The sequence below is a fragment of the Equus caballus genome, chromosome 24 (assembly GCF_041296265.1).
Source record: "Equus caballus isolate H_3958 breed thoroughbred chromosome 24, TB-T2T, whole genome shotgun sequence".
NCBI lineage: Eukaryota > Metazoa > Chordata > Mammalia > Perissodactyla > Equidae > Equus > Equus caballus.
This window is the reverse complement of record NC_091707.1, coordinates 28,489,814-28,517,700: the sequence shown is the minus strand read 5'-3', so window position 1 is coordinate 28,517,700 and position 27,887 is coordinate 28,489,814. Positions and strand designations below refer to the sequence as shown.

General features: G+C 55.3%; 1 protein-coding gene across 2 annotated transcripts; it reads right to left on the bottom strand.

The window, feature by feature from the left end:
- Positions 1-233: 233 nt before the first annotated feature.
- PLEKHD1 (pleckstrin homology and coiled-coil domain containing D1) lies at positions 234-27,887 on the bottom strand. Of its 2 annotated transcripts, XM_070249679.1 has the most exons (14): positions 27,602-27,887; positions 26,762-26,881; positions 16,670-16,763; positions 16,234-16,323; positions 15,928-16,004; positions 15,009-15,100; positions 13,955-14,007; positions 7,926-8,020; positions 6,125-6,218; positions 4,485-4,663; positions 3,806-3,938; positions 3,280-3,424; positions 2,787-2,936; positions 234-2,475 (listed from the first exon to the last, which is right to left on the bottom strand). In XM_070249679.1, exons 1-14 carry the CDS (start codon positions 27,814-27,816, stop codon positions 2,306-2,308), a joined length of 1,707 nt encoding a protein of 568 aa, XP_070105780.1. In that variant the 5' UTR covers positions 27,817-27,887; the 3' UTR covers positions 234-2,305. The 2 variants fall into 2 exon arrangements, with proteins under 2 accessions (XP_070105780.1, XP_023483758.1); XM_023627990.2 differs by lacking the exon at positions 27,602-27,887 and having other exon boundaries at positions 26,784-27,066.

Sequence of the window (27,887 nt, the reverse complement as noted above, 5' to 3'; positions counted from 1 at the left end):
AAATCCAGCTGATAGTCCTTGTCACATGGGGACAGCGAGGACCTCAGGGCCAGAACAGATTTTTCAGTTAATTATTAAGAAGCCGCTCCCAGGAGGGGCAGCAGCGGGGAGCGCTTCCTGGTGTGTAGAGAAAGGCAGGCGCACGTGAGAATACAGGCGGGCAATTCTGTAATTCCACGTTTTGCCTGCAGAGGGCAACATCTCTCTAGCAATGACCACACCACAAGCGAGACTGCAGGAAAGAGATTTAATTGGCCAAGAAACAAGGGTTTTGTTTAAAAAAAAAATCAGATCAATATATTTCCAGTAAGCAATTTCCACCCCTTCATTTTTATATAGAGATGTTGCTTTTTTCTATTTACAGTGTACATAGTGAGTTTTTAACAAATAAATACTTACAGATTGGTCAACTGGTTAAAGATAACCCGACTTGCCTGAGGCATGGAAAATACAGGATGAAATAGGAGAAAAGGAACCAGGGATTGGTGAATGCACATGGAAAAGCACTTTCCTTTCTGGTTAATAACTTGCTCAGGAAAAAAAAATGCATTTGAAAATTTCCAAAAGATCTTTCTCCAAGAGCAAACTATTATTAATCTAATTCTTTAAAAAGAAACAAAAAATAAAACAGTAATTGGTTTTATAAATCTTCCCCTTCATTTCAAAGTCCATCCTACACACATTAGATCAATGAGTTCCGGCTTTATGCAGATTTCTACATGTTTAAAGCTTTTAGATTTAGATTCATCCCTCTCAGATGCATTGATCCTGAGGCGCCTCACCCCTTGCCCCTCCTAGACTCCGCAGAGACTGGCTGAAGCCAGCAAAGTTCACCCACCACTGAGAAGGGACCGTGGAGATTAGTGTCACCAGGCAGCCCTGAGCCCACAGGCGGGCAGCCCTGCATGGTAGCTGGCCCCGCAGTAGACACGCACATGCTTTAAGTCAGCAACACTCCTCTTCCTGCAGAACAGGCGGCAGGCCCCCAGGGGCCTCTGCTGGGACTTGCCCTGCAGCCATCTGTCCAGCTCTCAGACTGGGCTCCTCGCTCAGCTTTCCAAGCAGCAGAGAATCAGCACCTTTAATACCACCAGTGTCCCTGAGCACCCTGATCCCAGGTAGACCCCTTTTCTGGGGAGACAAACAGACTCAGGCAGTTTCAGAGGGAGGAATTCAAGGGAGAAGAGCAGGGCTGTCTGTCTGTTCACAGGTGGGGAACACCCCCTTGCCCTCAGCCTCCCACAGGGTGGTCTTCCACACAAGCTGCACAGAGGCGTTTCAGCTTCCCCCTGAGGACATGGAGCCAACCAATGGCTACTGGTCTTGTCACAGGTCCAGGCCCCCATCTTCCAGGTTCATGGTCACACTGCCTCCCTGGGTAAAGCCTCTTCAGGGAGAGGGGGCAGCAAGGCAATGGAAGCAGGGGCAGCTGAGAGGGAGACATCTGTGAGCCCACGGACCAGCAGGGCCACTATAGCCAAAGGGAGCTGCCTTGCTGCCTAACCAGAGGATGATGCAGGAGCCAGGAGCACCTTCGTCCACTCCCTGACTTGCTACGTGTCCTCTGGGAGAGCCCTCAGCATCGCTGCTGGCCCCAGCTCCCATCCAGGGCCCTAGGTACATATGCAGGAGGGATGCGGGGTTGGGGGGGGTCACACCACCCCCATAGGGTGCTGAGGCTGCAGGTGGGTGAGCTCACCCGAGGAGGGGAGTGAGCAGGTGGTCCCACGCCAAGGCCCAACCTCAGGAAAGGTGGTACCCTGGTGAGTGTGGTGTGCAGAGAGCCCAGAAGCTGCTGTGCTAGTTCCCTTCTTCCCTGCCCCACGATGTGGTCAAGGTGAGGGGCCTTGGCTGAGGGATGTCCATGGGTCTCTGAAGCAAAGAGAGGGTTAGGAACCCCAGGGGATGCAGGGGTCAAGGTGGGGAGGGGAGGCCTTCACACATGAGGATGGGCAGTGTCAGAGTGACAGAGAGGTACAGTGGGCTCCGCTCCACAGAGGGCCGTGGACCCTGCCCATCCCACTTGCCAACCAGAAAAAGTCCCACATACAGCTAGGCCCCTTCCTCTCCTCACCATGACAACCAGGCAGCACCCAGCTTGGGCCGACACAGGCCCAGTGTAGACCCAAGGGTAGGGTCTGGGGTGGGGATGAGGGAGGTGGCCTCCCTGTCCTTTGAGGGTGAGGCTGGCCCCCAGGCGGCACTCTGGCCCAGAGGAGAGCGGAGAGGAGCCAGGTAAGAGTCAGGCCTGCCTCTCCCCGGCCCCCATGGTGGAAAGACTTTGGATGCAGGGGAGGAGAGCCCCTCACTTCCCGCCCCGGGGAAGCACTGAGGCTGGTCCAGGCTGCGTGGCCATGATATGGTAGATGGATTCCCGGAAGCGCTGGTCTCGGCTGAGCTGCTTGGCTACCTCCTTCAGCTCCTCTATGTTGTTGGCTTCCAGCTGGGAGGTCATGAAGGACTGGGACGGCTTCACTGGGGAGACAGTGGCCCCACTGGCCCATGAACAGCCGTCCCTCCACTAAGGCGTGGGCCTGTCCCCAACTCCAGCCCACCTCCCTCGCTCCCCCATCCTACATACTGCTGAGCTTCTCCCAGCCCCTTCCCATCCATGGGCTCCCGTAACTCAGGGAGAAGCCCAAGGCTGGTGGAGCCAGGTTCAAGGCCGCGCTGTGGGCCTCAGAGCTGGCCCAGCCCTTCCCACTCCCCACCCTGCCCTCTTCCTGCCTTGTCACCGATGGCCTGTGACCATCCCCACCCCCCAGGGCACGCGAACAGCCACTCACTGTCATTCCAGGAGGTGCTGGACCGGCGCCGGTGGAAGCGGCAGCTCTTGATGCGACGAGTGGCGGCCTTGTGGATGTACACGGAGTTCTTCATGATGACAGGCATCTTGGCCTCCAGCTCCGCGTTCCGGATGCACTCCTCGAAGAACCCTGCAGCCGAAGGTTGACTGCATCCTCCCCTCCAGCCCCTCGTGCCCGCCCCTCCCAAGGACGCTTGTAGGGTTGAGTGGGAAAGAGCTGAGCCCATCCCTCGGGAGAGCAGAGCCGCCTGCTGAAGGGGGCAGAACAACAGGCTTCCCCGCCACGCCCACCCCAGCTCAACAGCCAAAAGGAAGCCGCGCCAAGGAGATGCCTGCGGGCAGGAGTCTGGAGAAGAAACGCCATCTCGGCGGATCACCTATTGCACACCAGGCCCTGTGTGGGGCTCCAGAGCCTGGACCCCGGCAAGGCTGAGCTCCAGGGCTGAGGGCCAGGCACAGAGGGCAGGGCTTACTTTTCAGATGGCTCACATCAGCCCGCATCCTCTCCTCCTTCTCCTTGTTCCGCACCTTGGAGCTGAGCCCTTGTTCCAGGCTCCGCAAGGCGCCCTCTGCCTCCCGCAGACGCCTCTCCAGGCCCATGCGGACCTTTACCTCAGCCTGAGGAGAGAGGACAGGACAGGGACGTGGGTCCTGGGGTGCAGTTGCCATCTTCCCTGGAAACCTTCCCTGGTCACCCCTGGCTCGAGCGGGCTTTCTGGCCTCTAGACTTGGATGGAAGTTACCACATCCCGCCTCGTGTCTTATGCCCTCAACCAGATGGCCTGGACGCTGCCCCTGCACCGGGCAGGTGTCTAGCAATGATGCCCCACCAAAGTGGCAGGCAGTGAGCTTCCCCTTGTGGTGGCTCCATCGCCTGCACCTGGCTGGTCGGATTGGCAGAGATAATTCAGGTAGCTGCCCAGGAAAGTGCAGGGATGTGAGGGACGACTCCAGGTGAGGGGAGGTCCCTGAGCACAAGCTGCTTCCAGGAGCCAGCACCTTGAGCTCCCGCTCGGCCTGCTGCTTCTGCGCCGTCAGCTCCTGCAGCGAGTTCTGCAGCGCCTGGGACTGGCTGGAGTAGAACTCACGCTCCTCCTCCAGGGCCCGCGAGCGCTCCTCGTTCTCCTTCATCCTGCCCGGGCAGAAGAGGCCCTCACTCAGTGAGGGGATTTCCAGTGGGAGGGCAGCCCCTCGTAGAGACCTGGCTGGAGAAATCTGAGACCAGGCTTCAGGAGCCCCGGAACTTCCTGGGTCCTGGCATCCAGGTGATGAGAGGGGTGGTGTGGCCAGTGAGGGGAGCCCCAAGGTTACAGTCAGAAGACCAGACTCCTGGGCTCAGATCTTGCTAGTCCTGTGACTGCAGGAAAGCCCTGAAACCCATGCAAGGCTCAGTTTCCTTGTGTGTAAAGAGGGGCTAAGAGGACCTGCCCGTGTGCCAAAAGGCATTGTTAGATGGACCCAATGTCTGTACGGCTCACACCATTGCAAGAGAGGATTATCAAGTCAGCTTTGGGTAGTGAAAGTTCTCTTCCCGTTTGCCTAGTGAGGAAACTGAATCCTAGGCAAAAGGAAGTGAGTGACCTATCTGGTCAATGCCAACTCAAAACCAAGAGTCCAGTTCAAGGAAAGTGACCAAACCCCAAAGCCGATCATGGACTCAGGTCCCAGGCAACCTCACCGCTTCTCTGCCAGGAGCTTCTCCTCCAAGAGCTGCTGCATCTTCTCCTCGATCTGCTTCAGGTTGCTATGGAGACCCCCCCTGGGAGGGGGCTGCTCGTTCTGATTGGCCAGTGTCTGCAGCTGGTTCTCATTCTCCTCCAGCATTTCCAGAGTTTTCTTCTTCTCTATGGAGAGCTCCTGGCATAGAGAGAGGGAAAGAACGGAGAGAAGGAAGAAAAAGCCTAATTACTTCACCATGGCTGCCCTCACTTCCTTTCAGTTCTAGAAAATGATGCCCTCCTCTCCCAGTTCTCTATGAGGGACACCTGAAATGTCTGCATTCTTCCCTTGAGGTAAAAGGCCGACTAAGGTCTCCTTCCTCACAAGGAGGCAAGGTTACTCCTCCATCGAGGGAGTCAGGGAGGAGCCCAGCGCAGCTTCCAGTGGAGGTGGTACATATCACAACCGGAGCCCAAGGGCCCAGGGCACCATGACCTTCTGGGGTCCTTGTTCCTCCAGGGGTGAGTGAGGGAGTGTGTTGGGCTTGTGTGAAAAGCACCCAACAGGAAGCAGCCTGAGAGCAGATTCAGACATTCTCCCCACTTATCAGACTGGGATCTTGCACTACCCAGAAGCCCTGGAGTTGCAACTATCCATGAGAACCACCTCCCATGATGTGAGACAGGAAAAAAATAAACAAATAAAGGCACCAGGAACAAAGCGCCAGTCAGTCGAGGGAGAAGAGAGACCCTTGCAGTTTGCAAGGCAGCTCATGAATTCAGTAAGCATCACTCATCCCCCACGACGTGCCGGGCTGGCTATAGGTGCTGGGCTGGGAGAGACCTTAAGACAGTTTAGTGAAGTCCAGAGTGGAAACCACAACCTAGTGTGTTAAGTGCCAAACATACATAGAAAGTGCCACGGGAGCCCAGGGCTCAGAGCAAATCCTGCCTAGAAGAGTCAGGGAAGCTTGACCAAGGTGATGCTCGAGCTGTCTCAAAAGGATGGAAGTTCTCCAGGCAGAGAAGAGGAGGAAGGACATTCTGTGGAGAAGGAACAGCGTGGGTAAAGGCGCGGAGGAGAAAGAGCTTTGCTCCCTCGGCCTGTGAGCTCTGCGGTTGGAGGAGGGGTTGGGTGTCTGTGTCAGGACAGAGGGGCAGCAGAGGGTGAGAGGGTGCGAGGAGAGGAGAGGCTGGGGCCCGAGTTTGCCCTTGCCTGCCATACTAAGGGGTTTGCACTGTGTCCTGGACACACGCCACCTCCTCCTCCCCCTCGCAGTCTGGGTGGTTTCAAATGGAGGTGACCTGGAATTGATTTCCCCTCATGCTCAGTTTCAACCACAAGCAGCTAAGTGAATGAGCCACAGGAAGGACGTGGTAGGTGGCCCTGACTCCCCCAGTCAGTCTTCTATCTGGTGTAAAAATATAAGCACTGAAGAAGGTGGGTTTCCTGAGGCCAAAACTTGAATTTGCCCTTCTGGGTCCCTCATGTGTCGGCTGGAATTCCCAACGGTCCACAGAGAAGAGACCCTTCAGATCAGTGCCCCTTGGTGTCTCGTTCCCCTTCAGGTAACCTTCTGGGGAAACACTGCTGGAAAAAAGTGTCACGTGCCCCAACCAACCAGTGCCCCCGCCGACCAGCCCGCCAGCAGCCCCTCACCTCCAGCGTCTGCTGCAAGGACTCTGTGAGGTGCCTCAGCTCCTTTTTCTCTTGCTCTACACCCTTGAGGCATCTTGCAGTTAGTTCCAGCTCCCTGTGGGGACAGAGGGTTGGGTGTGGCAGTGCCCACCCCTCTCAGTCCCCTTTGAACACAGAATATCTTCTGCTTCGCCTCCTGATCTGGCTCAGAGGGGTCCAAAGAAGCCCAGCCCCACCACATGGCTGGGTCCTGACAGCAGCTCTAAGGGCCTGGGGCTGACAGAAGGAGATCCCGGCCAAGTGGGTTTGAAGTCACTTGCTCCAGGCACACATGCATCTGTCAGTCGGGATAAAGCCAGGATCCCCCCCAGGCAGAGAGAAGCACTGAAAAACAAAGGGGCCCAGGCCTCGCCCCATCTTCCCTGGACAGCCCCTGCTAGAACCCACACTCACTGACGAAGGCCACAGCTGAGGTCCTTCTCTGGGCTGACAGCCTCCATGCTGCATTCTCACCAAACCTGGGCCACCTCAGGACTTTACACTCGGTTTCCCCTCCTCCTGCCTTTCCCTTCTCCTGCCATTTCTTCCAACTCCTACCTATCCTTCAAGGCCCAGCTCAAGATAGCCTCTGTTCAAGCCCACAAGGATCACGCATATATCTTAACTCCTGTAACACAGGGAGTCTGCACTATGTCTCCTAGCATGTGATTATATGTTACTGTGTTGATGTTTCCTGGGTGTGAGTCCGGTTTTCCTCACCAGATCCTAAAGGGGAGGGCTTATCTTCTATTCCAGTCTCTGGCACAATTCTGGAAGTGAGCAGGAGCTTGGCTATTTACTTGGTAAGATCCACTGAGCTTCCCCTCCCCCAAAACACGTGTCTAATGACTTCCTTCTATAAGTTTCTTGCAAGAAAACTCTTTCTGGGCCATCACTAGTGATCAGTAGTGATGACGATGATGATGATGACGATGACAACCACCACTACCAGCAGTACACAGAGCGGTGGTCTCCAAATTCCCGGATAGGCTGTATCAGAATGTCCAGGGATGCTTTTTTTTTTTCTTAAAGATTGGCACCTGAGCTGACATCTGTTGCCAATCTTTTTTTTCTTCTTCTTCTTCTCCCCAAAGCCCCCCAGTACCTAGTTGTATATTCTAGTTGTAGGTCCTTCTGGCTCTGCTATGTGGGATGCCGCCTGAGCATGGTCTGACAAGCAATGCTAGGTCCACACCCAGGATCTGAACCAGCAAAACCCTGGGCCTCTGAAGTGCAGTGCATGAACCTAACTACCCGGCCACACGGCCGGCCCCAGAACTTTTTAAAATATAGATTTCTGGGCCCTACCTTCAGGAGATTTTAATTCTGTTAGATGAATATAATGTGCAACTGGGTTTGCAAACCATACATGGGACCAAAGGTCCCAAGGGACATCATTAGCCAGAGTGGGAAGAGCCTGTGCAGGAAAGACAGGGAATGTTGGGGGCTTGGCTAACGGCACCTGCCGAGCAGCTGGGTCCTGTCTGCCCAGGTAAGGAAGGTTTGATGGAGGCACGAGGTGCTTGCTGCTTGGGGGGATGTCTGGCTGCACCTGCCATGCCTTGTGCTCCAGTGGGCAGAAGTGGCCCATTTGTGTGGGGTCTACAGATTTTTCTGGGCAGACCCCAAGGCCTGGAGCATTGGGAAGATAGACCCAAACCAAGTCTTCAAGCAGTGAACATCTCCCGGGCAGAGGCCTCTCCAGACCTGACCCGGACTGTGGATGCTACTGCCCTAACTAGGTGACCTTTCTCACACTCCCCTCCCGGGGCACCACCACCACCTCTTGATCTGCTCCTGCTCCACTCTCAGCTCCTGCACGACCTCCTCGAACTGCTGCTTCTCAGCCTCCAGCACCTGGTTAAGGCGCTCAAGCTCCTGAAGAGAATCAGAGAGGAAGACAAGAGTCAAAGGCAGCAGAGGGTCCCTGAGGTCAGGAACTCCCACTCCAACCCAGGGGATCCTCTGGGATCGTCTGGAGCACACGCTGGACCAGACTTGGAATTAAATCCTGAGGAGCCCTGGCCCCAATGACACACAATCTCAACAAAACTGAAGTCTGTGATGAACTGGGCTCATTTAAAATACACTTATCAGGCTGAAGCCAAGACTTAGAATTGATCCTATTATTTCCTTCAGCTGGATGTGATGATAATTCTGAATGTCTACTCCGCTGGGTGACTCCAGTCCCTCATACCCTAAGGCGTGTTGGCTGGCCCTCAAGCCCTGGGGGAAAAAGTGGTGCGTGTGTATTTCCATTAAAGAGCCCTGGAGTGACATCTGTTAGAAGTGGCAAAGAAAAACCATTCCCAACCCCAAAGTCAGGGAGGACTCTTTGTTCTTAAGGCATCTGGGAAGCAAAGAACCACTGGCTGTAGCTTCCCCTGGGCTTGGCCCCAAGGGAACAGGAGATCCAGAAAAGCCAGGACGGGCTGGCCCAGGGGACCAGATCAGTCCCTTCAGGAATGCTGGCAAGCACAAATGTTTTCCCGGCAGGTATGTGACCTCCAGGGCTCCTGTTTGGGTTCAGTGGCAGCTGGTGTTGGGGGTACTCTTCAAGTGAAGCTTGGCTAGAAGCTTTTTGGTGACAACTGCTTTGTCCCTCCACATTTTATACTGGGGGAGGATATTATTTCTAGATCCACTTTCTTTCTCATCTTCTAGCTCCAAATTACACTCTCGTTTTTCACCCAGGGGCTTTGTTCTCAAGGATAATGGAAACCCTGCCAGGGAGCGGGGCTGCCTGTAGGGAGAAGTTGCCACTGGCTTTGAGGTGACACAGAGAAGGGATGAAACCCAAAGGAAACGAGAGTCTGGTTTCAAACCCCACACCCTCCATCCCTAAACTTCTTACCCCCAAAGCTGCTATCTCTTTTCCTTCTAATCCTTATTGGCACTTGTGGCGTGGCTCACTAACGGTCGCCACTAGCACTGTTGGCATTCTGATGCACCTCCTGGCACACGGTGTACCTGCGAAAGCTGGGTGGGCCCATGGGACTGGCTAAGGCCAATGGATTGTGAGCAGAAGGGTGTCACTTCCAGGCACACATCTTTAACAGACAGGGAGTGACATGTTACATCCCTTTCCCCTACCATGGCAGCCCGTGTTGCTGCGAACAGTGGAGGCCATGTCAGCCTGATCTCTGAGGAAGGAGACATGGAGCAGAGCCCCCAGCTGACCTATGTAGCTAAGGGACAAATAGACCTTTGCTGTTCAAAGTCACTAGTACTTTGGGGTTGTGTGTTATTGCAGTAGACATAGCAGTATGTAGACATAATATAAATATAATTAAAATTGTATTCTGGTAGACCTCCCCCTTCTTAATGAAAGAAAAGTTCAGAGCTTCAAAAAGTTTGAAAACCTCTATTTTAATACATTCTCAACATACGGTATTGCTGATGATGATAAACCTCTCTGTGGCCTCAGATTTGAGAAACCTGACTTATTTCCTCCCTCTGGTGGCCTCTGCCTGCTGTGGCAGGGCTGTTCAGGGGACTGGGGAATTAGGAGCTGCAGCCACCCCTGGGCTTAGATGTGAAAAATCACAAGGGCACCTGGCTCTTTAGGCACCTGGCTTCCGCTGCTTCAGAACAGATCACTCAAGACCCACTCGAGGACACCATCCCACAACCTTGGCTTCTCCACCCTGGAGAGCCCCTTTCTCCAACACTCCAACTTGCAAATATTTCCCTTTGCTTGCTGTTCCACTGGGATTATATTTTTGCAATTGAAAATGGGAGAAAGTAAATGACTAAACCCCTGGAAATGTCCATACGCTGCTGGTGGGAGTGTAAACAGGTAGGAACTTTCTGGAAAGCAATTTGGCAATAGGCATCAGGAGTCTTAAAAGTTCTTGACCTTTGAGTCAGTAATTCTGTGTACAGGAATCTATCCTACAGAAAAAATTAGAAAAGTAGCCCAAGATTTATGTAGCCCAAGATTTATGTACGAGGACATTCACTGTGGCATAATTTATAATAATGAAAACAGCCTAGATGTCCAAAAATAGAAAATTAGTTAAAGGAAACATCACATATGATGAATCAGTACATGGTCATTAAAACTGATGTTTTCGAAGAACATTGAATGACATGGAAAATTGCTGAAGGTACAATGTTAATGAAGGTATAATAAAAAAGGCTGTAAAACTGGATATCTGATACAATCCTATTAGGTTTATAATATATATAAGAATAATACATATTTTTTAAAGACTGAAAAGAAAAACACCACATAGTTGACAGTAGTTGTCCGTCAATTGTGGAATTAAGGACAAAGTTTGGTTTCTAGGTTTTCTACAAAGAGCATGATTTCTTCCATTAGTAAAAAGGTTATATATTAGAGGAAAAAGAAAGAGACTCTCTCTCCTCGTTGCTCACTTCTTTTCCTCCTTTCATTTCACCTGTGTGACTCTTAAATAGGCTGATGTCCAGGTGCAGCCTGAGAGTATGCATTAGAGTGGAATCCACAACCCATAAAGCTGGAGCAGCTAGAACCTTCTGTTCCTCCAGCCCAGGGTGGTATAAGCGTTTGTTAGCAACCCCGCCACAGACCGAGGTCAGCCCAGACCTGCTGCAGCTGAAGCCTTTCTCCGCCATAGGCGCTGGTCCTTCTGACTCTTGGACCATTGCGGGAGTATAAGGTTGGAAAGAAGTCACTAGAAGGCAAATTCCAGCTCAACAAAAGGGCTTTCAAATAATGGAGCAGTAACGCATAGGATACCTCTGGAGGGAGTGAGTGCCTATCCCAGAATCAGGATCAACGTCTGTCAGAGAGGTCAGCAAAGAGCCTCACCTCTAAGAGGAAGGTGCTTTCCAACTCCAGGCATCTGTGTTCTGACCAGGAGCACCCTAGGTGGCAAGGGTCCTGGCTGGCTGGCCCTGGGCGTTTCTGATTTCCCAAGTGCCTGGCCACATGCAAGGCTGAGCTGTCACAATTCAGCCAGAAAGGGAAAGGAAGGCAGGCTGTCCTCCTTCAGGGCATGAGAGAGCTGAGGCCCCAGGGAGCCAGGTATACCTGAGGGAGCTGCACCCAAGGACAGGAAGGGTCTGCTGGCACCAGGCAAATGAACCCAGGGTGGCTCTCCCTGAACTCTGCTTGTGCCCTAGGAGTCCCAGGCCCTTTCTGCCATATGGAGGACGTCAGGGCTGCACCCTCCCAGAGTGCATATCTGCATGGGCCTTGCCCATCCACAAACACTCCCCTGCATTCTATTTCAGTGAGCCTCACAGTGACCCAGGTGCTCAGCAGGCACAGCCGGTACTGTTATCAGAGCATCACAGATGGAGAAGCTGAAGCTCAAGAGGTTAACTCGCCCAAGGCCACACATCAGTGATTAGACTCCAGTGTGGGTCTCTGGGTCCCAGACCCCGAGTCTTCCTTTAGGCCAGGCTGCCTCTTAGGGAGCAGAGAATCTTCATCTTATTGCTGGGCCATTGCAGCAAGTGCCTTTCCAAGTGGCCCAAGGCACACCCAGACAATATCTGTGACCTGGGGTGAAGAGGGAAAAGGCGCAGGGAACATACAGACCCATACTATGGATGAGCAAGTTAAGGAAGGAGAAACCTGGACAGAATGACTCAGTGAGTTCTCTTCCTGATCTAGAGCAGGCAGCTGACACAGGAATGTGAACCCGGGCACCATCCTCTCCCTCCTGCCTGCCCAGAGCAGCCTTCGCCGCTGGTACCAACCGGGCCCGAGTGAGTCTCTCTCTCACATCTCGTACCAAAAAAACCAGGGAGTTCACAGCTGACAGGACTGCCCCTTCAACGTGCTACGGCTTTAAGCGAGGTCTCCTCTGTCCTCATTTCCTGGCTAAAGACCTAGATAGAGTGTCTAAATTTTCCTCCAGCTGACTGCTGCCCCAGATTTAGCCTCTCTGATGGATAAGTCTGTCTCTCTCCCTGCCTGTGGCGGTGTCTGTCACTCCATGCCATCCCCTGGCTTCCTGAATTATCCGTCTTTAAGTTGCTGACAACCCACCAGAAGTCTCACTTCTCAAAATGTACAGAACCATACGAAGAAAATGCCAAAACTCTACCGTGGGACCTAGAATTCTAGCCTGGAGTCACGGGGGCCCTACACGGCTGGGTGGAAGACGGCTCAGAGCTGGCATCATGCAAATCCTCAAATCCATGCAATCCTAATGCAAACCCTCAATAGGTTTTGGGTTTTGTTTTCTGTTTGTTTTGGTTTGGGATTTTTGTTGTTGTTAATTGACAAAATGATTCTGAAGTCCAGCTGGAAGAATAAATGGGCAAGAATATCTGATAACATTTTGGGAGAAGAAAAATGAGGGTGGATTGTCCTATTGGATTAAAATCAAAATGGGATATAAAATTACAAGAATCAAAAATGTTCGTTCGGGTCCAGCCCTATGGCCAAGTGGTTAAGTTCGTGTGGTCCACTTTGGAGGCCGGGGGTTTCACCGGTTCCAATTCTGCTCGTCAGGCCACGCTGAGGCGGCACCCCACACAGCACAGCCACAAAGACCTACAACTAGAATCTACAGCTATGTACTGGGGGGCTTTGGGGAGAACAAACAAACAAACGACTGGCAACAGATGTTAGCTCAGGGTCAATCTTTAAAAAAAAAATGTTCACTCCTTGAGTCCTTCCACAAACGTTTATCAAGCACTCCTTCTGGGCCAGGCACTGGGAATGTGGGGTACTACGGGCACACGCCGCTTTTTGACTGGAGGGCCTGTTTCAGAGCCCTGAGAGGGCGGTTGGGAGGGTGAGGAACTAGCAAGAGCCAAGTGGGAGAGGCTGGCTGAGGCAAGGCTGATGGGCCAGGCCTGCGCCTCACGGGGGAGAGGACAAGGAAAAGCAACTGGGCAGAGAGAAGGGGCCTCCCTCTGAGGGCACCTCTGGGCAAGCCACTCTGCAGCTTTGGGCCTCAGGCAGTTCACAGGCAGGATGGGTCCATAATCAATAACATGATGGTAATACTAACAAATGCAGATACTCATTAATCACGTGCTGTGTGCCAAGCACTTTCTATGTAACATCTCATTTAATCCTCACAATATCCCTAACAAGATGGGTTCTATTCTTATCCTCTTTGTTCATGTGAGACTATTGATGTTCAGAGAGGTTACGTAACTTGCCCAATGTCACACAGCTAGAAGTAGTGATGCTCCAATACAAACAGGCAACCTGGCTCCAGAGTCCATACCACTAACCCCTACCCTACCCTGCCCTTCAGGGGAGGTAATGACTCACAACAGGCAAGGTGCAAATGCTGCATGGAGATTCCAAATGAAGTAGACTGCAGAGGCTCCCCACCCTCAAATGAGGCACGGTCTCCTTTACCCCACGGGCTGCCTCAGGCCAAAGCTCGGCCCCCTTGGGACTTGTATTATTGGTATTTAGAGAATAAATGAACCCTGGAGATCATCCAACCCCATCACCCTTATGGATCAGAAGCCCCTCTGGGGATAATAGAGGCCATCACAGCCTCCTGTGAACTTCACCAGCGGCAAGCAGCTCATTGCCTACTGACACAGCTTCTAAGATTTTTGGATGGCTCGCTCTCTAGAAAGTGGTCACCTACCCCTTTTACTTTCCCCCCCAGGGACTGGCAAGGAGAAATACACTTCTTGCCAAGAAGCTACAGCAAGTCCTAAGTACTATCACCTCATTGGCCTGCATGCTCAGCCCATCTGATTTTCCAGCACATTCTCTGGGTGCCCGGCTTTCCTACATCATTCCCTAATGCCAGAAACACAAGCCAGTGCACCCTGGCTGTGAAGGGGCCCACAGCGCGGGGCTGGGGGACAGCAATTCTGAGCGGCCCCAGTGGCACCTACCTCTCTCTGCTCCCTCTGAAGGCAGAGTTCTTCGGTCTCTTCCATCAGTTTGTCTGCCAAAGCGAGCACACACACACTCTCTCACGAAAAGCTCTCTCCAGATCCAGTCCTGAGGGGGTTGGTGCCGCGGTAACTGCTGTCACCCTCAGCATCTCCCAAGGAAGAGGTCAGCACTGCCAGGCCCAGGCCATCCCCGGGCTTCCTGGGGATGGAAGCTGCCATGCTGGCCTGAGCTGCCACTCTCCTTTTCCAGCCCTGTCCCTGCTTTGTGCATTCACAAGGCAAAGACAGCCTCACCCTTGGGAGCTCAAGTGCATCTCTGCACCACCCAGGGGTGCTGGTAGCCTCTGCACTGGTCTGGCTAGTGTAGCAGGGGGCAGGTCCTGGGGGGAGCAAGGTGTCTGGAGCAGGTAGAGGGGAAACAGTTGTGGGTCCCCGAGTGTCTAAGGAGGCAGCAGGGAGAGGGTCCTGGCAAAACAACAGACCCCCAGACTCCCCTTCTTCTTTCCCACACAGCACATTTCCCGGCCAGTCAGGGGTCCAGGGGCCTGGAACCTTGTGGTCAGGTTTAAAGTGGACTGGGGGTGGTAGCTGGGGGCAAGTCCAAAATCTGGGGGCTCAGGGCAGGACAACAAGATCAACTCCATCTAAGGAACCCTTACTGCATGTCTGACACCAGTGCTGACATGCATTGTCTCATTTAACCTGGTCCCACACCACCTCTAAAAGCAGGGACTAGTTTTGGCTCCATTTTAAGGATGAAGAAATTGAGGCTTAGAGATGCCCAGCTGGGAGAAGACATAGGCAGCCGACAGGGAAGTGGCAAAGCTGGGTCAGAGCCCAGGCTGCTAACAACCAGGCTCTCCTGCCGCAGGTCGCACTGGCCCAAAGGACATTTATCATACCACAAAGCCCTCCGGGCTCCAAGCTGGTGTCTGGCTCTCGTAGCCTGGTAAGCCCAACCCGAGACACCCCCACCCGTGCTCCAACAAGCCCCTGGCCTGCCATGCTACCCTCAGGGAATCTCAGCCTCCAGCCCATCTCTCCTGCCAACCTAAGTACTCCTGCTTCTCCTTGGCCAACTGCAGCCCCTGGGCCTCCAGGCTTTTGATCATGGCTTCTCCCAGCTGGGCGTTCTTCCAGGTCCTGCGGAGGGAGGGCAGATGGGAAGAGGAGAGAAGAGGAAGAAACACAAAATCGTTAAAACAGAAGGGCAGAGGAGAAAGAAGGTGCATGTTTGGTACTCGCCATCCTTTCTCCTCCAGAATCCCAGCTTGCACTCGCTCTGGCACCCATGGCTCCGGGCACCCCACCAGCATCGCTCAGTTACAGCCCCTGGAGGCCAGCTCTGGCCACAAAGTGGGCCACCGTGGGCTGGGCCCACAGCGCTTTTGGAGCAGCGAAGAGACTGCTTCCCGGGCTGCTTTCTACACCACCGAATGCCCACCACCTGGCACAAGGCCTGGCTTGGGTCACGCATTCAGTGTTATTTGTTGAACTATAAGCACAACCCAGCTTGAATAGGCAGGCGCAGGGCCAGGGGTTTACGTGCAGGACTGTGTCGGGCTGGAGGTGTCTGTGATCGGGACCCTGACTTACAAAGCACTACTCTGGTCTGTGCTGGGATTAATTATGGGCCTGGGGAGGTGAGACGGGTGTCATCAGGCAGCCAAATCCTACTAGTGATGCTGGATTCACTCCCACAAGTTGGAGACAAATGGTGTCGACGTCTGCCACCTGTGACCCTAGGCAAGCGAAGCTCACTTAGGAGACCCCCCACAGATGCTCTAAACCTGGCCTATCTCCTCTTGCCCACCCTAACCGACTCCCCCCACCCCCGCCCCCACCTTTTCTTGGAGTCCTCAGTGCCCACCGGGCTTCCAGCAGAGGGGCAGGGAGAGCAGGGTTGGCCCAGCCCACACTCCGTTCCCCTCTGGACCCGCAGGCTGCCCCTCCTGCCTGTGGGCACTTACACCTTCCCAGACTCCTGCAGCATCTCCAGCCACTGGGTCTGCTCGAACTCCGACTCAGCAGCCAGCAAGATGTTCCCCTGCCAGGAAGAGGAGGCACGGGTGTACCTGAGGGGAGGCCACTTCAAGGATGACAGAGGCTGTCCCAGGCCTCTGCAGGCCCAGCTTTGCTCTCCCACCCCACATCCCTAAAGCACTGACACCCCTCCCAGGCCAGGCCACTGGAGGGGTTGCCCCCAGGGACCTGGGTGTCCCAGAGAAGCTAGTCTGCCCCTGCTGAGCCCAGGCTGAGGGGAGAGGCTTACTCACGTGGAAGTCCTGGTGGGAGATTTTCATGGCATAGGGCATGCTGGGCTCTTCTTTGGCCTCCACCAGGCAGCCCCCCAGAGGGATGACACCCTAAGAAAGAATCAGAATGGGCAGCCCCCACCCAACCCAGCCCAGGTTACTGAAGGCCTCTGGGAGCCCTCAGCCAAAGCCACGTCCTGCCAAGGGCCCCAGGCTGTAAGCCAGGCCAGAACGGACTCCCAGAGGGGAGAGGCAGGGCTGGGGCAGGACCTGCGGCCCAGGAGGATGGGCGCCCAGCCCAGAGGGGCAGGGGGTCTTGTGCCCCAAGAGGGACTTGTTCTCCAGATGCCCTTCTAGACCAGAGCAATAAGAGACGGCCCCCTGCCCTCACAGGATACCATCCCCCTTGTCCCCACTAGGCCCTTCCCCACTGTGGCCCCGGGAGAGGTCGCCTCACCTTAGGATGTATATTGAAGTATTTATTGGTTTCAAAGCTCTTTTTTTCACTCTCAGAGTAGTAAAGAAGAAAGCTCTCTTTGATGATGAAAAACCTACAGCAGGTGGTGGGGAAGGAGGGCAACCAGGAGAGAAGGGTTAGGCTTCTCAGGGCAACAAGAGGACCTGGGGGGGCCCTGCACTCACTGGGGAGCCCAAGGGGATGCCAGCTCAGACTCCTCACCAACACACATGCCACATCTGGGCAAAGGCCTCAGCTGGCCAGCTGCCAGGCAGCCCAACCCTCGCATGAGTGGGCAGCTGAAGTGGGAGGCCCACAAGTGGCTTCCAGGTCTGGCTGCCTCCATTGCCCTGAACTGCCACCCTCGGCCAAAAAGGGCATCTGTGGTCCTTCCCCACAGGTGTCTTCAGCCCCTCGAGCCATTATCTCCAGTCCATTAAAGTCTACGCCAGGAGGCATGGAAGCAGGGAAAGAAGACATGAGATTCCAAGATGGGACTTCTGACAAGTAATCACAAAGGCTAGTAACTGAGTGATATTTGGGTACCAGGCTGGTGAGGCCGGGCCTGCAGCCTGCATGTGACACCTGCATTCCCTTTTGTCTCAGACTGCCCCCAGCCTCCTTCTGGGACTCAGGTCTAACTTAGGATTTCTGGGACATTGGTACTTTCTGTTGGGGAGACGAAAGCCTTGATGCCAACATGTGGAACACCTGGACCCACCCTGGGGACCCTCACAGGACTAATGATTGGAGCTGACTAGGATATGACACCGGGTGCATCTCCAGGGGAAGAGCCAATTGGGCCTCAAAGCCCCAAGGCTCAGGGACACCCAGGGTGGCTGGCTCCTTCCTCCCAGTGCCCTGCTAATGCCACTGTCATAGCGATGGGACTGGGGGAGTGGAAGCAGTGGTGCGCTGGAGCTGACTCAGATGGGCTCACAGGAGCCCACAGTGTGACTCTCTCCTCTGCTCTGTATTCAGTGACCTCGTGTTGGTAACTTGATCAGTCGTAGTGGGAGTATTTACACCATGAAAAGCATCAAAGGCTGCAAAACACTGCTCCCCTCCTCACCAAGGGAGCCGGTTGTTAACCATTTACCAGCACGCCATTGGTTAGATGTGGCCTCTTGTAAGGGGCTTGAAAAGTTGTTGGTGGGCATCACAAAGTCAGTGAATCTCTGAAAGTTCCACAAGCCATGTGACATTTCCTGAGGCCACAGCTGCCGCGGGGAGGGTCCCAGCGACTGCTGACAGCTGCTGTCTCTCCCCAAGAAAGTGAAGCTCAGCTTTGTGTTTGGTGTGAGCCCCATGCCAACCCGCACTCTTCATTTGCACCCACCCTCTCGGCCCAGGTACGGAATGGAGCGGTGGACCTCACAGGTGACTTCCTGCTAATGCCACCTCTTCCCACAGGCCTTTCTGCCCCCCATGGAGGAAGAGCACATGAATACCACCTTCTACAGAACTGTGGGGACAGTCTGGGCCCCTGGCACTTGACCTCTGTCCACCTTCTCAGCTTTCCTGCCACCTCTGTCCTCCAGCCTCTCCGCTCCTGGTGAACACTGAGCTCCCTGCCTCCCACCTCACCACGTTTCCAGGATCCTGCAAAGGAGATGGTCTAGTTCTCCCTGGAAGGCCCTGCTCCTCGCTCCTCATCTGCCTGAACCCTTCTCGCATGGTGACCAGCCCAGCATACACTGCCCTCTGAGCCCCTCCTGCACTTGTTGACTGGGCCATGCACTCGGCACTTAGTGTCACTGCCACAGCCCATGGGCTTGTCTTGTCCCAAAGGGCTCCTAGGCTCCTGGGGGGTGGGGGGGAACAACCCCTTAGTCCTGTGGGCGAGGGAGATGTCCCCTACCTGTTTCAAGGGACCATCACAGAGTAGTTGAGAGCACAAGCTTTGGCATCAGAGAGGCCCACCATAACCCAGCTGGGGGGCCATGGGCAAGTAAGCTCACCTCTCTGAGCCTCGGTTTATTTGTCTGTAGAATGGGGGTGATAGCACCGACTTCACGGGGTCATTGGGAGGCTGAAATGAGATTGTGCTCATCCCTCCGCCAGTTTGCAGAGCACCAAGGACAGGGTGAGCAGTGCGGCCCCGTGGTCTGAGTACGACGCATCACCCCAGGAAACTGTGAGACGGGCTGCCTCCCGGGCCTCCTCCTCCTCTTCCAGTGGTTTCTGAGATCTGCTATGGACTGAACTGTGTCCCCCAAATTCATATGTTGAAGCCTTAACCCCCCCATGTAACTGTGTCTGGAGATAGGATCTTTAGGAAATAATTATAAGGTTAAATGAGGTCAAAAGAATGGGGCCCTAACCCAATAGGACTATGGCCTTGTAAGAAGAGGAAGCACTCTCTCGCGCTCTCTCTCTCACTCTCTCGTGCTCTCTCTCTCTGCCATGTGAGGACACAAGGAGAAGGCAGCTGTCTGCAAACCAGGCCGAGAGCCCTTGCCAGAACCTGACCACACCGGCACCCTGATCTCAGACTGCCAGCCTCCAGAACAGTGAGGAATGAATTTCCACTGTTTAAGCCACCCGGTTTGTGGCGCTTTGTCATGGGAGCCTGAGCTGACTCAGACAAACCCCTCCTTGCCTTCCTGACACCTCTGGAGGCCCCTCCCCATTCAGGGCAAAGCACTGTGCCCGGGCCTAGGGGTGGGGGGAGTCTGCCATTGACTCTGGGGTCAAACAACCCCTGCCTCAAGACACAGCCTCACGCGAGCTCCCAGCCTGGCTGAGCCTCCCTTGCCAAGCCCCTCTATAAAATGGGGGTGCAAATATCTGTCTCTGGGGGCTGCTGTGAGAATCCATTCACTGACTCCACAAATAATTGCTGCCCTTCTGGTCTGTGCCAGATCACGTTCTAGGTGCTGAGGACAGAGTGTGGACAGGAGACACAAATGCTATCCTCACAGAGCTTACACTCAAGTGAACCTGTGTACTGGGGAGGTGGATGGTAAATGAACACCATTTACCAGAGGCTGATCAATGCCATGGTAGGTGAGTGATGGGTGAGGGGCAGGTGGGGAGATTTTGATGTTAAACAGGGTGGCCATGGACAGTCTGATTAAGAAGTCGACAATTTGAGGAGACGGAAGGTGTTCCAGGCAGAGGAGGTGCAGGTGCAAAGGCCCTAGGGTGGGAAATGTGACTGGCTCTGGTGGCTGTGGCAGAGGGAACCAGGCAGAAAGCAGCTGGGCCAGGCTGTGGAAGGCCCTGTGGGATCCTGTAATAATAGTAATGATAAAGCTAATGTTTAGTTAGCACTTACCCCAACCCATGCCTTATTCCAAGCAGTTAATGCATTTAACACTCACAATTATCCTGTGAGGCAGGTGCTGTCTGCATTTTTTAAGGGCAGAAATGAAGCAGAAAGGTGACATGAGTGGCTGAAAGTCATACTGCTAGTTGACAGAGGCTGGTTTTTCTCTGAGTAAGAGAGACAGCTACTAGAGGGTTTTTAGCAGGAGCGACCTGATCTGACTCACATGGCAAAAGGCTCAGCTGGCTGCTGTGCTGAGAACAGACTGTCGGCGGCAAAGGCGGGGCATCCTTTAGGGGCTGTGACCACAAAACGGGGCAAGAGAAGATCTGGTGGGTCAAGGCATATAAAGTCCTCAGCACTTGTCTGGCACACGGATGTGTCCCCACATGTCACGCCCTTCCTCCTCTTGCCCTCTGAAGGAGGGCAGCCTTTGCTCCGTGCCGGCCAGGCTTCAGCAGCCCTCGGGGCCCTGTGGGCTGCAGGGATCCTGAGGTCCCACACGCCGTGCATGCCAAGACCGGCCCAGCTCCTGCTGTTCTCAGCTTGGTCTGGGCGGGGGTGGGGGTCCAGGGAGGGGAGCTGCACAGACCTGGAGGAGGAGAGCGACTCCCTAGGCTGGCAGGGACGAGCATCACCCCACAAAGGGCACACTTCTAGGACCCAGAAGGCCGGCGGTGCATAGGAATCTGTCTCGGGTACCTTCCACTGCTCCAGCTGACGATATCAGCTTCTCCACAGATGGGGGCCCAGGACCTGAGTGCCCCCACACAGAAGGTCACTTCCTCTTCCTGCCCCTTCCTGCAAAGTCCCCGTGCTCCCAGCAGCTCTCGTTCTGACTGCAGGTCAGGGGCCATCTCCTTCCGGGCCCTGCGGGGTTGGGCTGGCTGTGCAGGGGCTGGAGAGTCACGGTTTCCTTGGCTGTTCTTGGGTGTCGTGCTAAGTGCTCACCATGTATTAGAGTATTTGATCCATGTAGCTATCCTGGCAGGTAGGGCTTTCTGCTCCCATTTAAAGATGGGGAAACTGAGGCTTAGAGGGGAAGCAGTGTGTGCCAGGTCACACAGCTAGGGCAGAGATGGAGCTGGGATTAGGACCCATGGGCTTTGAAGAATGAATAGGAGAATCTTAGGAATCTGGGAGGAAGTGGAAGGGGGAGATGCATGCCAGAGAGAAGGAACAGGATATGCAAAGAATAGTGTGTTCAAGGCAAAGGGGCAAATTAGAGTTACTGGTGATAATAGAGTCATCGGTTATTGCTGATAAAAACCAGCAGGGCTTGCTGAATAATTAGACAAGGCAGGGGGAGCAGAGTCCAGGATGACATGAAGGCCAGGACTCCAGCTTAGGTGACAAGGTGGACACAGGTGCCATCCAACAGGAACTAGGGATGGGTTTTCCTACGCTTTGCCTGCACGTTTACGGCCCTCCTCAGAGCCCTGGAGGCAACAAGGGCTCCGCCAGAGCTTAAGGGTCAACACCGGCCTCACAATCGGTCCAGCTGGAAGGAAGGGAAAATGCTCCTGAACCCCACAGGAACCTTCTAAGGTGGGTGGGTCCTGTTAAAGAAAGGCGCATGCCCTCTGCTGAGCTCCTTCAGGTTTGGAGATGCAAAAGCCAAGTTTGGGAGTCAGGGCTGGAAAGGGCCTCGCATCAGAGTGAGAGAAATTTAGAGCTGGGGAAATCCTGGAGGGCAGTGGGGAGGAGGGGGTTGGGAGAGTGCAGAGGACAGAGGATCCAGGGAAGGTGCAAGAGTCTGGGTCCTACAGTGTCGAGACAGTGGTGAAGAATCCCACCCCTGGTGGTGGCAGGATGGGGTGCCTGGAAGGCGTGAGAAACGGAGGCCACACTTAGTTAGCAGGTGTTTGCACTTCTGGGATCTCAATGCCTCCTCCATGCTCCTCTTCGCCAAATCTTCCCTTCACACAGTCTACTAGACTCACAGATACCTTGCGTGAGAGGCTGCTATGTCTACGTGGCAGTGGGGAAGGGTCGGGAGGAGACAGGAACGAGCTGAGTTCCCTGTCTGGTTGTACAACAAGGACCGCCTACGGTGGACAGCAAGTTGATCCATCAACAAGGAAATAAGAGCGTAGAGCCTCTTGGGGATGAGGAGAAACCCTGGGGCAGGTTTCAGACTTCCTAGGGATGTGGGATTCGACCTTGGGCCAAACTTACCTCACTCTGAAGAGGGCATGAGGACCAGGGGGGACGTGGGAGCTACACACGGGTTACATTTCGTAGAAGGGTGGGACACCCAGCCTGGCTGCCTCTTCTTCCCCTGCACAAACCTCCCGAATAGGACCAGCACCTGGTCTCGCTGATCCCTGAGCCCCTCGGGTACTGAGAAGGGGGGTGGGGGCAAGTCCTGGAGCCAGGGAAGGACAGGCATCAGGAGTGGCTTTTTCAGAAGTGGCAGAAGGAAGGCAGAAATGACACAGCCCCCAGTGTGTCCCTTTCTGTGCATTCTGAGTGGTCTGATATGCTCAGGGAATGCTCATCCTGCCATTTGCCGCTTGTCTGGCATAACATCTGAGAGGGTCAGACCCCAGGAATCTGACCTGTGACGTGTAGGAGTGATGACAAGTTAGAGTTTATGCAGAGATCCTCAAGTCCAAAGGAGTGAAAAAAAATGTTAGAATTCTTCAAACAATATAGCAAAGATAAGCTGAATATGTAAAACAGATAAGAGTGCAGAGGCTCTGGATGAAGTGGGTGCCCCGCTGGGAGCCCCCCCACTCCCTAACCCTTCAGTAGAGTCAGGGCACCTCAAGAATCACCCATGGAACACGGTTTAAATACCACCATCTGATCACTCCTGCTTTGTAGGGGACACACTGCCAGTCAGTGAGATGAGACTGCCACGCCTGGCCTGGGTCCTGCAGCTGGTCAGTGGCAGAGCAGGATCAGAGAACTCAGAGCACCCGCCTCTAAGCCCAGGTCCACTTTCCACCACAGCCACAGCTGCTCTCAAAAGAAGCTGCTTTATTATTCCCGAGTCCTGGATAAAAGGAGGCTGAACCACCAGCAGGGGCTTTGCTTGAGGTGTGGTCCCCAGGAGGGGAGACTCGTTTTCAAACAGGACAGCAACAGCCGCCGAGGACAGTTCCCGGGGTGCTGGAAGAGTGGCTTGTTTGCACAATTAACTCACTCAACTTCAGCTGGTTGGTCCAGGTGACTCATCCTATGATCCCAGTGAAGCCTGCATTCCTGAGTGTTGTTTCATTGTATGGCTGTGATCCAGAGATTCTGGCCATGTCCTCAACCTCAGGACTCAGTGTAAGCTCGATGCCACCACCTCAGGAGGGGCAGGGGGTGATGGACAGAGGGATCTGGGGAGAACCCTCAGCTGCCACCCATCCACCACCCACCGGCAAATGCTGTCACTCTAAAAGAAGTTGGAGAACCAAGGTGATTATAAAAAGAGGCCTGCAGGCATCCGCCAGCAGTGATAAAGCAAGTAGCAACACTTATAAAGCAAGTAGCTACTTTCTACTTGCCGTGCTGGGGGCTCACATTACACAGCCAGCTGTGGGGAATGCTATGTGAGCCAGAAAGTGAGACCAAATCCCGGGGTCACCAGGTGAGGTGCCTGCAGGTGACATGCTAGGCTCTTCCCCTTGGCCCTCTAGGATAGCTGGATGTTGCAGTGTCACCTCTAGGAAATGGTGCTCAGGGCCAAAGATGAAACTCCCAGACCCAAATCCCTGGGGAAAGAAAGTCTCCCCGAATCTTTTTGGTAAGGTGGCCAGCAAACTACTCAGACCGTCTCTCCACACGGGCGCCGGTTGCAGCCTGAGACTTGGGAAATGCAGTCAGTCACTGTCTCCACGGCTCCCTGGCACTTAGTGGACACCGAATCTTATCTCCTTGATGCAGGGACCCACCGGTGTTCCATGAGAGTGAACTGCTGCTGGGCTGGGCTCAGGCCCCACTGGCCACCTTATGGGGGGTGGGACAAGGAGTGTAGAAGTCCCTGGCTGGGTGCCCCTCATCAGTGGCTCTGGCTTTGGGAGTTGTTCAGAAGGGACCTGGGAGAGGGACGAGAATGCTGGAGGAAGAATTAAACCCTGGGAAAGCGTTGGTCTGGCTGCCAGACCAGCCCCACCATGGGGCAGACACGGCTGAGGCTGACACTCTGCTCCTCGCCTCCTTGTCTCCAAGCTGCCCAGGTCTTTGCGCACAGCACCTGGGTCTCCACTGCTCACAGGCTCCAGGGAGGGTGGAGTCACCAACCTCACCCTCTAGACACCTCTCCCACATCCTCTCATCTCTGCCAAGTAATGTTTCTGATTTCTTTCCCCTTTTGTTGCCCCTGGAGAAAAAGCTGACCCTTTAAGCTCAAGGTCACCTTCCCGCCCCAGGACAGCAGGGTTAGAGGCGCACACTCTGAGACAGACCCCGAGTGGAAGAGGTTTTATAGAACCCCAGCGGCCACAGCCGGTTCCATCCTCCCATTCATCATTTATGCAGCTCAGGGCGTCTTTCCCGGCCCCTCCCCTAAGCACCCCGGCCAGGGCATCGATCGCACTAATGGCAAGGCTCCGCAGTGGCGGGCCTGAGCTGCCCCCTCCCCAAGCCTTCTTGGGGCCGCCAATTAGCTGAGGTCCAGAGACTGCATTTCACAAATGGCGAACTGGGGCCCAGGGGGCCTTGCTGGAAAGTGAGAGGAGGCTAAGCTTAGCATCTATGCCCCCCTAACCCCCAGACCCTCTCTGGCTGGCTTTGTCACTGACCCAAGGCTAAATCGTGTGTGTGTGTGTGTGTGTGTGTGTGTATTCCCAGAACTGAGAACATGGACAGTGGCCGAGAGTGGGCCAGTGGGACGTTAGTACTTTCCTGAGCCCAGGGGAGGGTGAGTCTTTGAACAGCGGCGGCTCCAGAATTCTTGTAAAGGAAGGGAACAGAGGTGACCCTTTCCTGGGAAGCAGGCTGTGTATTGCAGAGCATGTACACTGTTCTTAGATTGGATGTTGTTTTGAGTGGCTGCGGGGGCTACTGAGGGAGATTCTTGGGGTGGGGGGTGCTAGCTCTCCAAGCTCCCCCCACCAGCTCCACACCCACTGTGCTGTCCCCTGGGAGCCTTTGCCCCCGACACCTCCCAGCCTGGAATCAACTGTCCGTGCAGGGGCCAGGTCCTCACAACTGTGGGTGAGGAGGGCTAGGGGACAAACTCTGGGGGTCACAAGCCTGTCACATTTACTAGGGATGCAGTCAGGTGAAGAAGCCTGGCAGAAGTCTTGGATGACAAGACCCAGAGGCGATACCCAGGACAGCAGCAAGACCCAACAGAGAAGGAGCGTCTGCCTGGAGCAGTTAAGGCATAAGTGGTGGCGGGGGAAGAAGGACATCCTGCTAACGGCACTCAAACTTACAAGCAGCCTTCCCACCCTACTTGAGGGCCCTGGTAGAGCCGAGGCTGCTCCTGAGGCTGCAGTTCAGACAGCACCACCCTGGAAGCGCCTCGAAAGATGCTCTCCATACTGCCGTAGGCCTCCATCTAGGGGGTCAGAGATAAGCCTACCTTTGGAGGAAATCGAGGAACCTATATCCCATTAAATCCCAGAAAGAAACCAGGCAGAACTAAGAAAAATATGTGTTATGTCAACAGCTATGTAAAATGTGACACACCCTCCACAGCTCCATTTGTCCTGGGGCCTTGTAGAAATATTAAATTATTCATCAGAACACAACATCGGAACCAACCAGTACCACATCCCTGTGATCTGTGGTCTGGGAACATTTGAGGCCCCCTGCTCAGGGGCAGACTTACAGGGAGGGATGGGAGGGATGGGCAGGGGCGCCCCTCCGGGGAGAGAATGGATCAGGCTCTGAGTTCTACAGGCCATTCCAGTAGCAAATCTCAGAACCGAGTCTGGCTTAAAGGTGAAAATTGTCCAGAAGGTGGCCCATAGCACCCGAAACCAGCAATGGGAGCTTCCTGCAAGTTTCTGGTTTGAGTTCCCCCTTCCTCCAATAGATTCCAAGCCCATTTAGAGGCCAGAAGTGGCTACTGACATCTGGGGAGTTGCCTTTGAGTTGGGGACCAGGAAGTTGGTGCTGAAAGAGGGGCTCAGGCTGCTGTGACCCTCCCCACCAGCCCTTCCAACGGATCACTCCTGGGTCCAGACCATTTGTCCCCCTCCCCAACTGCCCTCAGTCTCTGCCCGGTCCCCACCCAGCTTAGTCCCTTCATTCCTTTCCGGCTTCTCTGCCTGAAGCACTTCTTCCGGCACAGATTTTTCTAAAAGTATTTCAAGGGACAGTTGGAGGAGTTGCCAACATCACTCTGCCAAGGTTGGGCACAGACCTTTCCTGGCCCTCCCTCCCCTGGCCTGAGCCTTTCAGGAGGGGGGGGGGGCGGGAGGTAGGACACCCGAGCCCTACCTCTAAGCCCGCTCCTCGTGGCCTGGGGGAGGGGGGGCTCGCGTAGACGATGGAATTGGCAATAGGGGTCCCAGGAGAACGTCTTTGGCTGGAGATGGGGCTTCTCCCCCCGCGGCAGTCCGGCCCAACCTGCCCCAGCTGGTCTCCCACCACGGCCACGATCTCTTCAGCCCACACCCAACCTCCTCACCGGGACTTAGGTCCATTTCCCAGAGTATTCACCACCACCCCTAGGCCAGTGGTCCCGCCCCAGCTCAACCAGCCCTCTGGCAGAGATGCCCCCAGCCCAGGATGGGATCCACATCTTCCAGAGGACGTCAGCGGAGAGTGAAATGGGGCGAGGCCAAGGTCACAAAGGAAGGCAGAGGCAGCACGGTGACTGAAGGGGTGGTAGGGGGTCCTTAGGCCCTGGGCTCCTTCCCTGGGGTCCTCACCCGGCGCGGGAGGCGCACTCACCGCCGCGACCACTTGGCGGACGGCCTCCCGAAGGGCCGCTTCCACAGCACGCCGTAGAGCTGCACTTTGGTGCTGATGTCCAGCGCGTCCGAGTCAGCCTGCTCCAGGGACGGCGAGGGCGACACTGAGTTGGACTTGGACGTGAACATCCTGCCTCAGCGGAGCTGCCCCCGGCCCGGCCCACCCGCCCCCCGGGGCCGGCACGGACGCGGGGCTCCGGGGGAGGCTGCGGGAGGCGGCGGCGGCTCGGGGCGCCGTCGGGGCGCGTCCCAGCCGGCGGAGACGCGGGGAGGCCGGGGCCGGGAGCGCGGCGCCGAGGGGGCGCGGGGCGCGCAGCCTGCGTCTCAGGCCGGGATTGAGGCGGGCCCGGGGGGAACTCGGCGGGGAGGGCGGCTCAGCCTGCAGCCGGCAGCATCTCCCCCACTCCCCGCGACAGCCCCAATTCTGGTGGCCCCGATTGGCTGGGAGGGGCAGGTGAGCCAGCGGAGGCCGGCCGCGAACGCCAATCAGTGCAGGCGCCGGCTGGAGGGCCGGGCTCCGTGCGTCCGGAAGGCCCCGGCGGGTCGCCCTGCCCCGGGTTGCGGCCACAGCACTTCCCCACCCCCACCCTCGCGTCCATCTCTCCCCCGGGTTCCCTCCCGCCTGCCGCGCCTACAGCGAAACTGGGGACACGTCTGCTTGTGATGGGCTTGGAGTCTCTCCTGCAGATCCCTTTGGGTGGGGGAGAGCAAGGAGCAAATGTTTGGTGTCAGACAGCCGGGCTTCGAGTCCCACCTCAGTCCTGACATAGCTCCATGAGGCTGCGGTGAGCCTCTCACCTGTCAAGCGGAGATGTCTGCACCTCCTTGGGCGAGGCGGTGGCCCGGTGAGACTTCGGTAAGTCCCGGAGCGCCCGCCCCGAGAGGAGGCTGCGCCGGGGCCGGCGGCCGCTGCCCGCCCCTCCCCGCCCCCTCAGGTGGGTTTCACTTTGCGCCGCCGCTGCCTCGCCCGGATCGGATTTCTTTCCCCAGAACTTGGCCGTCTGCGTCGGCATTTGGCGCTCGGTGCCAACCCCGAACTGTCAGCGCAGTGCGCGGCTGTGATTTATCTCGTGCTCCCTGGGGC

Excerpts from the sequence above, each read along its gene's own strand:
- PLEKHD1 (XM_070249679.1), bottom strand. The coding sequence starts at position 27,816 with ATGCCGACGCAGACGGCCAAGTTCTGGGGAAAGAAATCCGATCCGGGC. Across the intron at positions 8,021-13,954 it reads TTCAGAGGGAGCAGAGAGAG|GAGCTTGAGCGCCTTAACCA; the intron begins GTAGGTGCCACT and ends GATTCTCTTCAG. Across the intron at positions 3,939-4,484 it reads AAGCTCCTGGCAGAGAAGCG|GATGAAGGAGAACGAGGAGC; the intron begins GTGAGGTTGCCT and ends CTGCCCGGGCAG.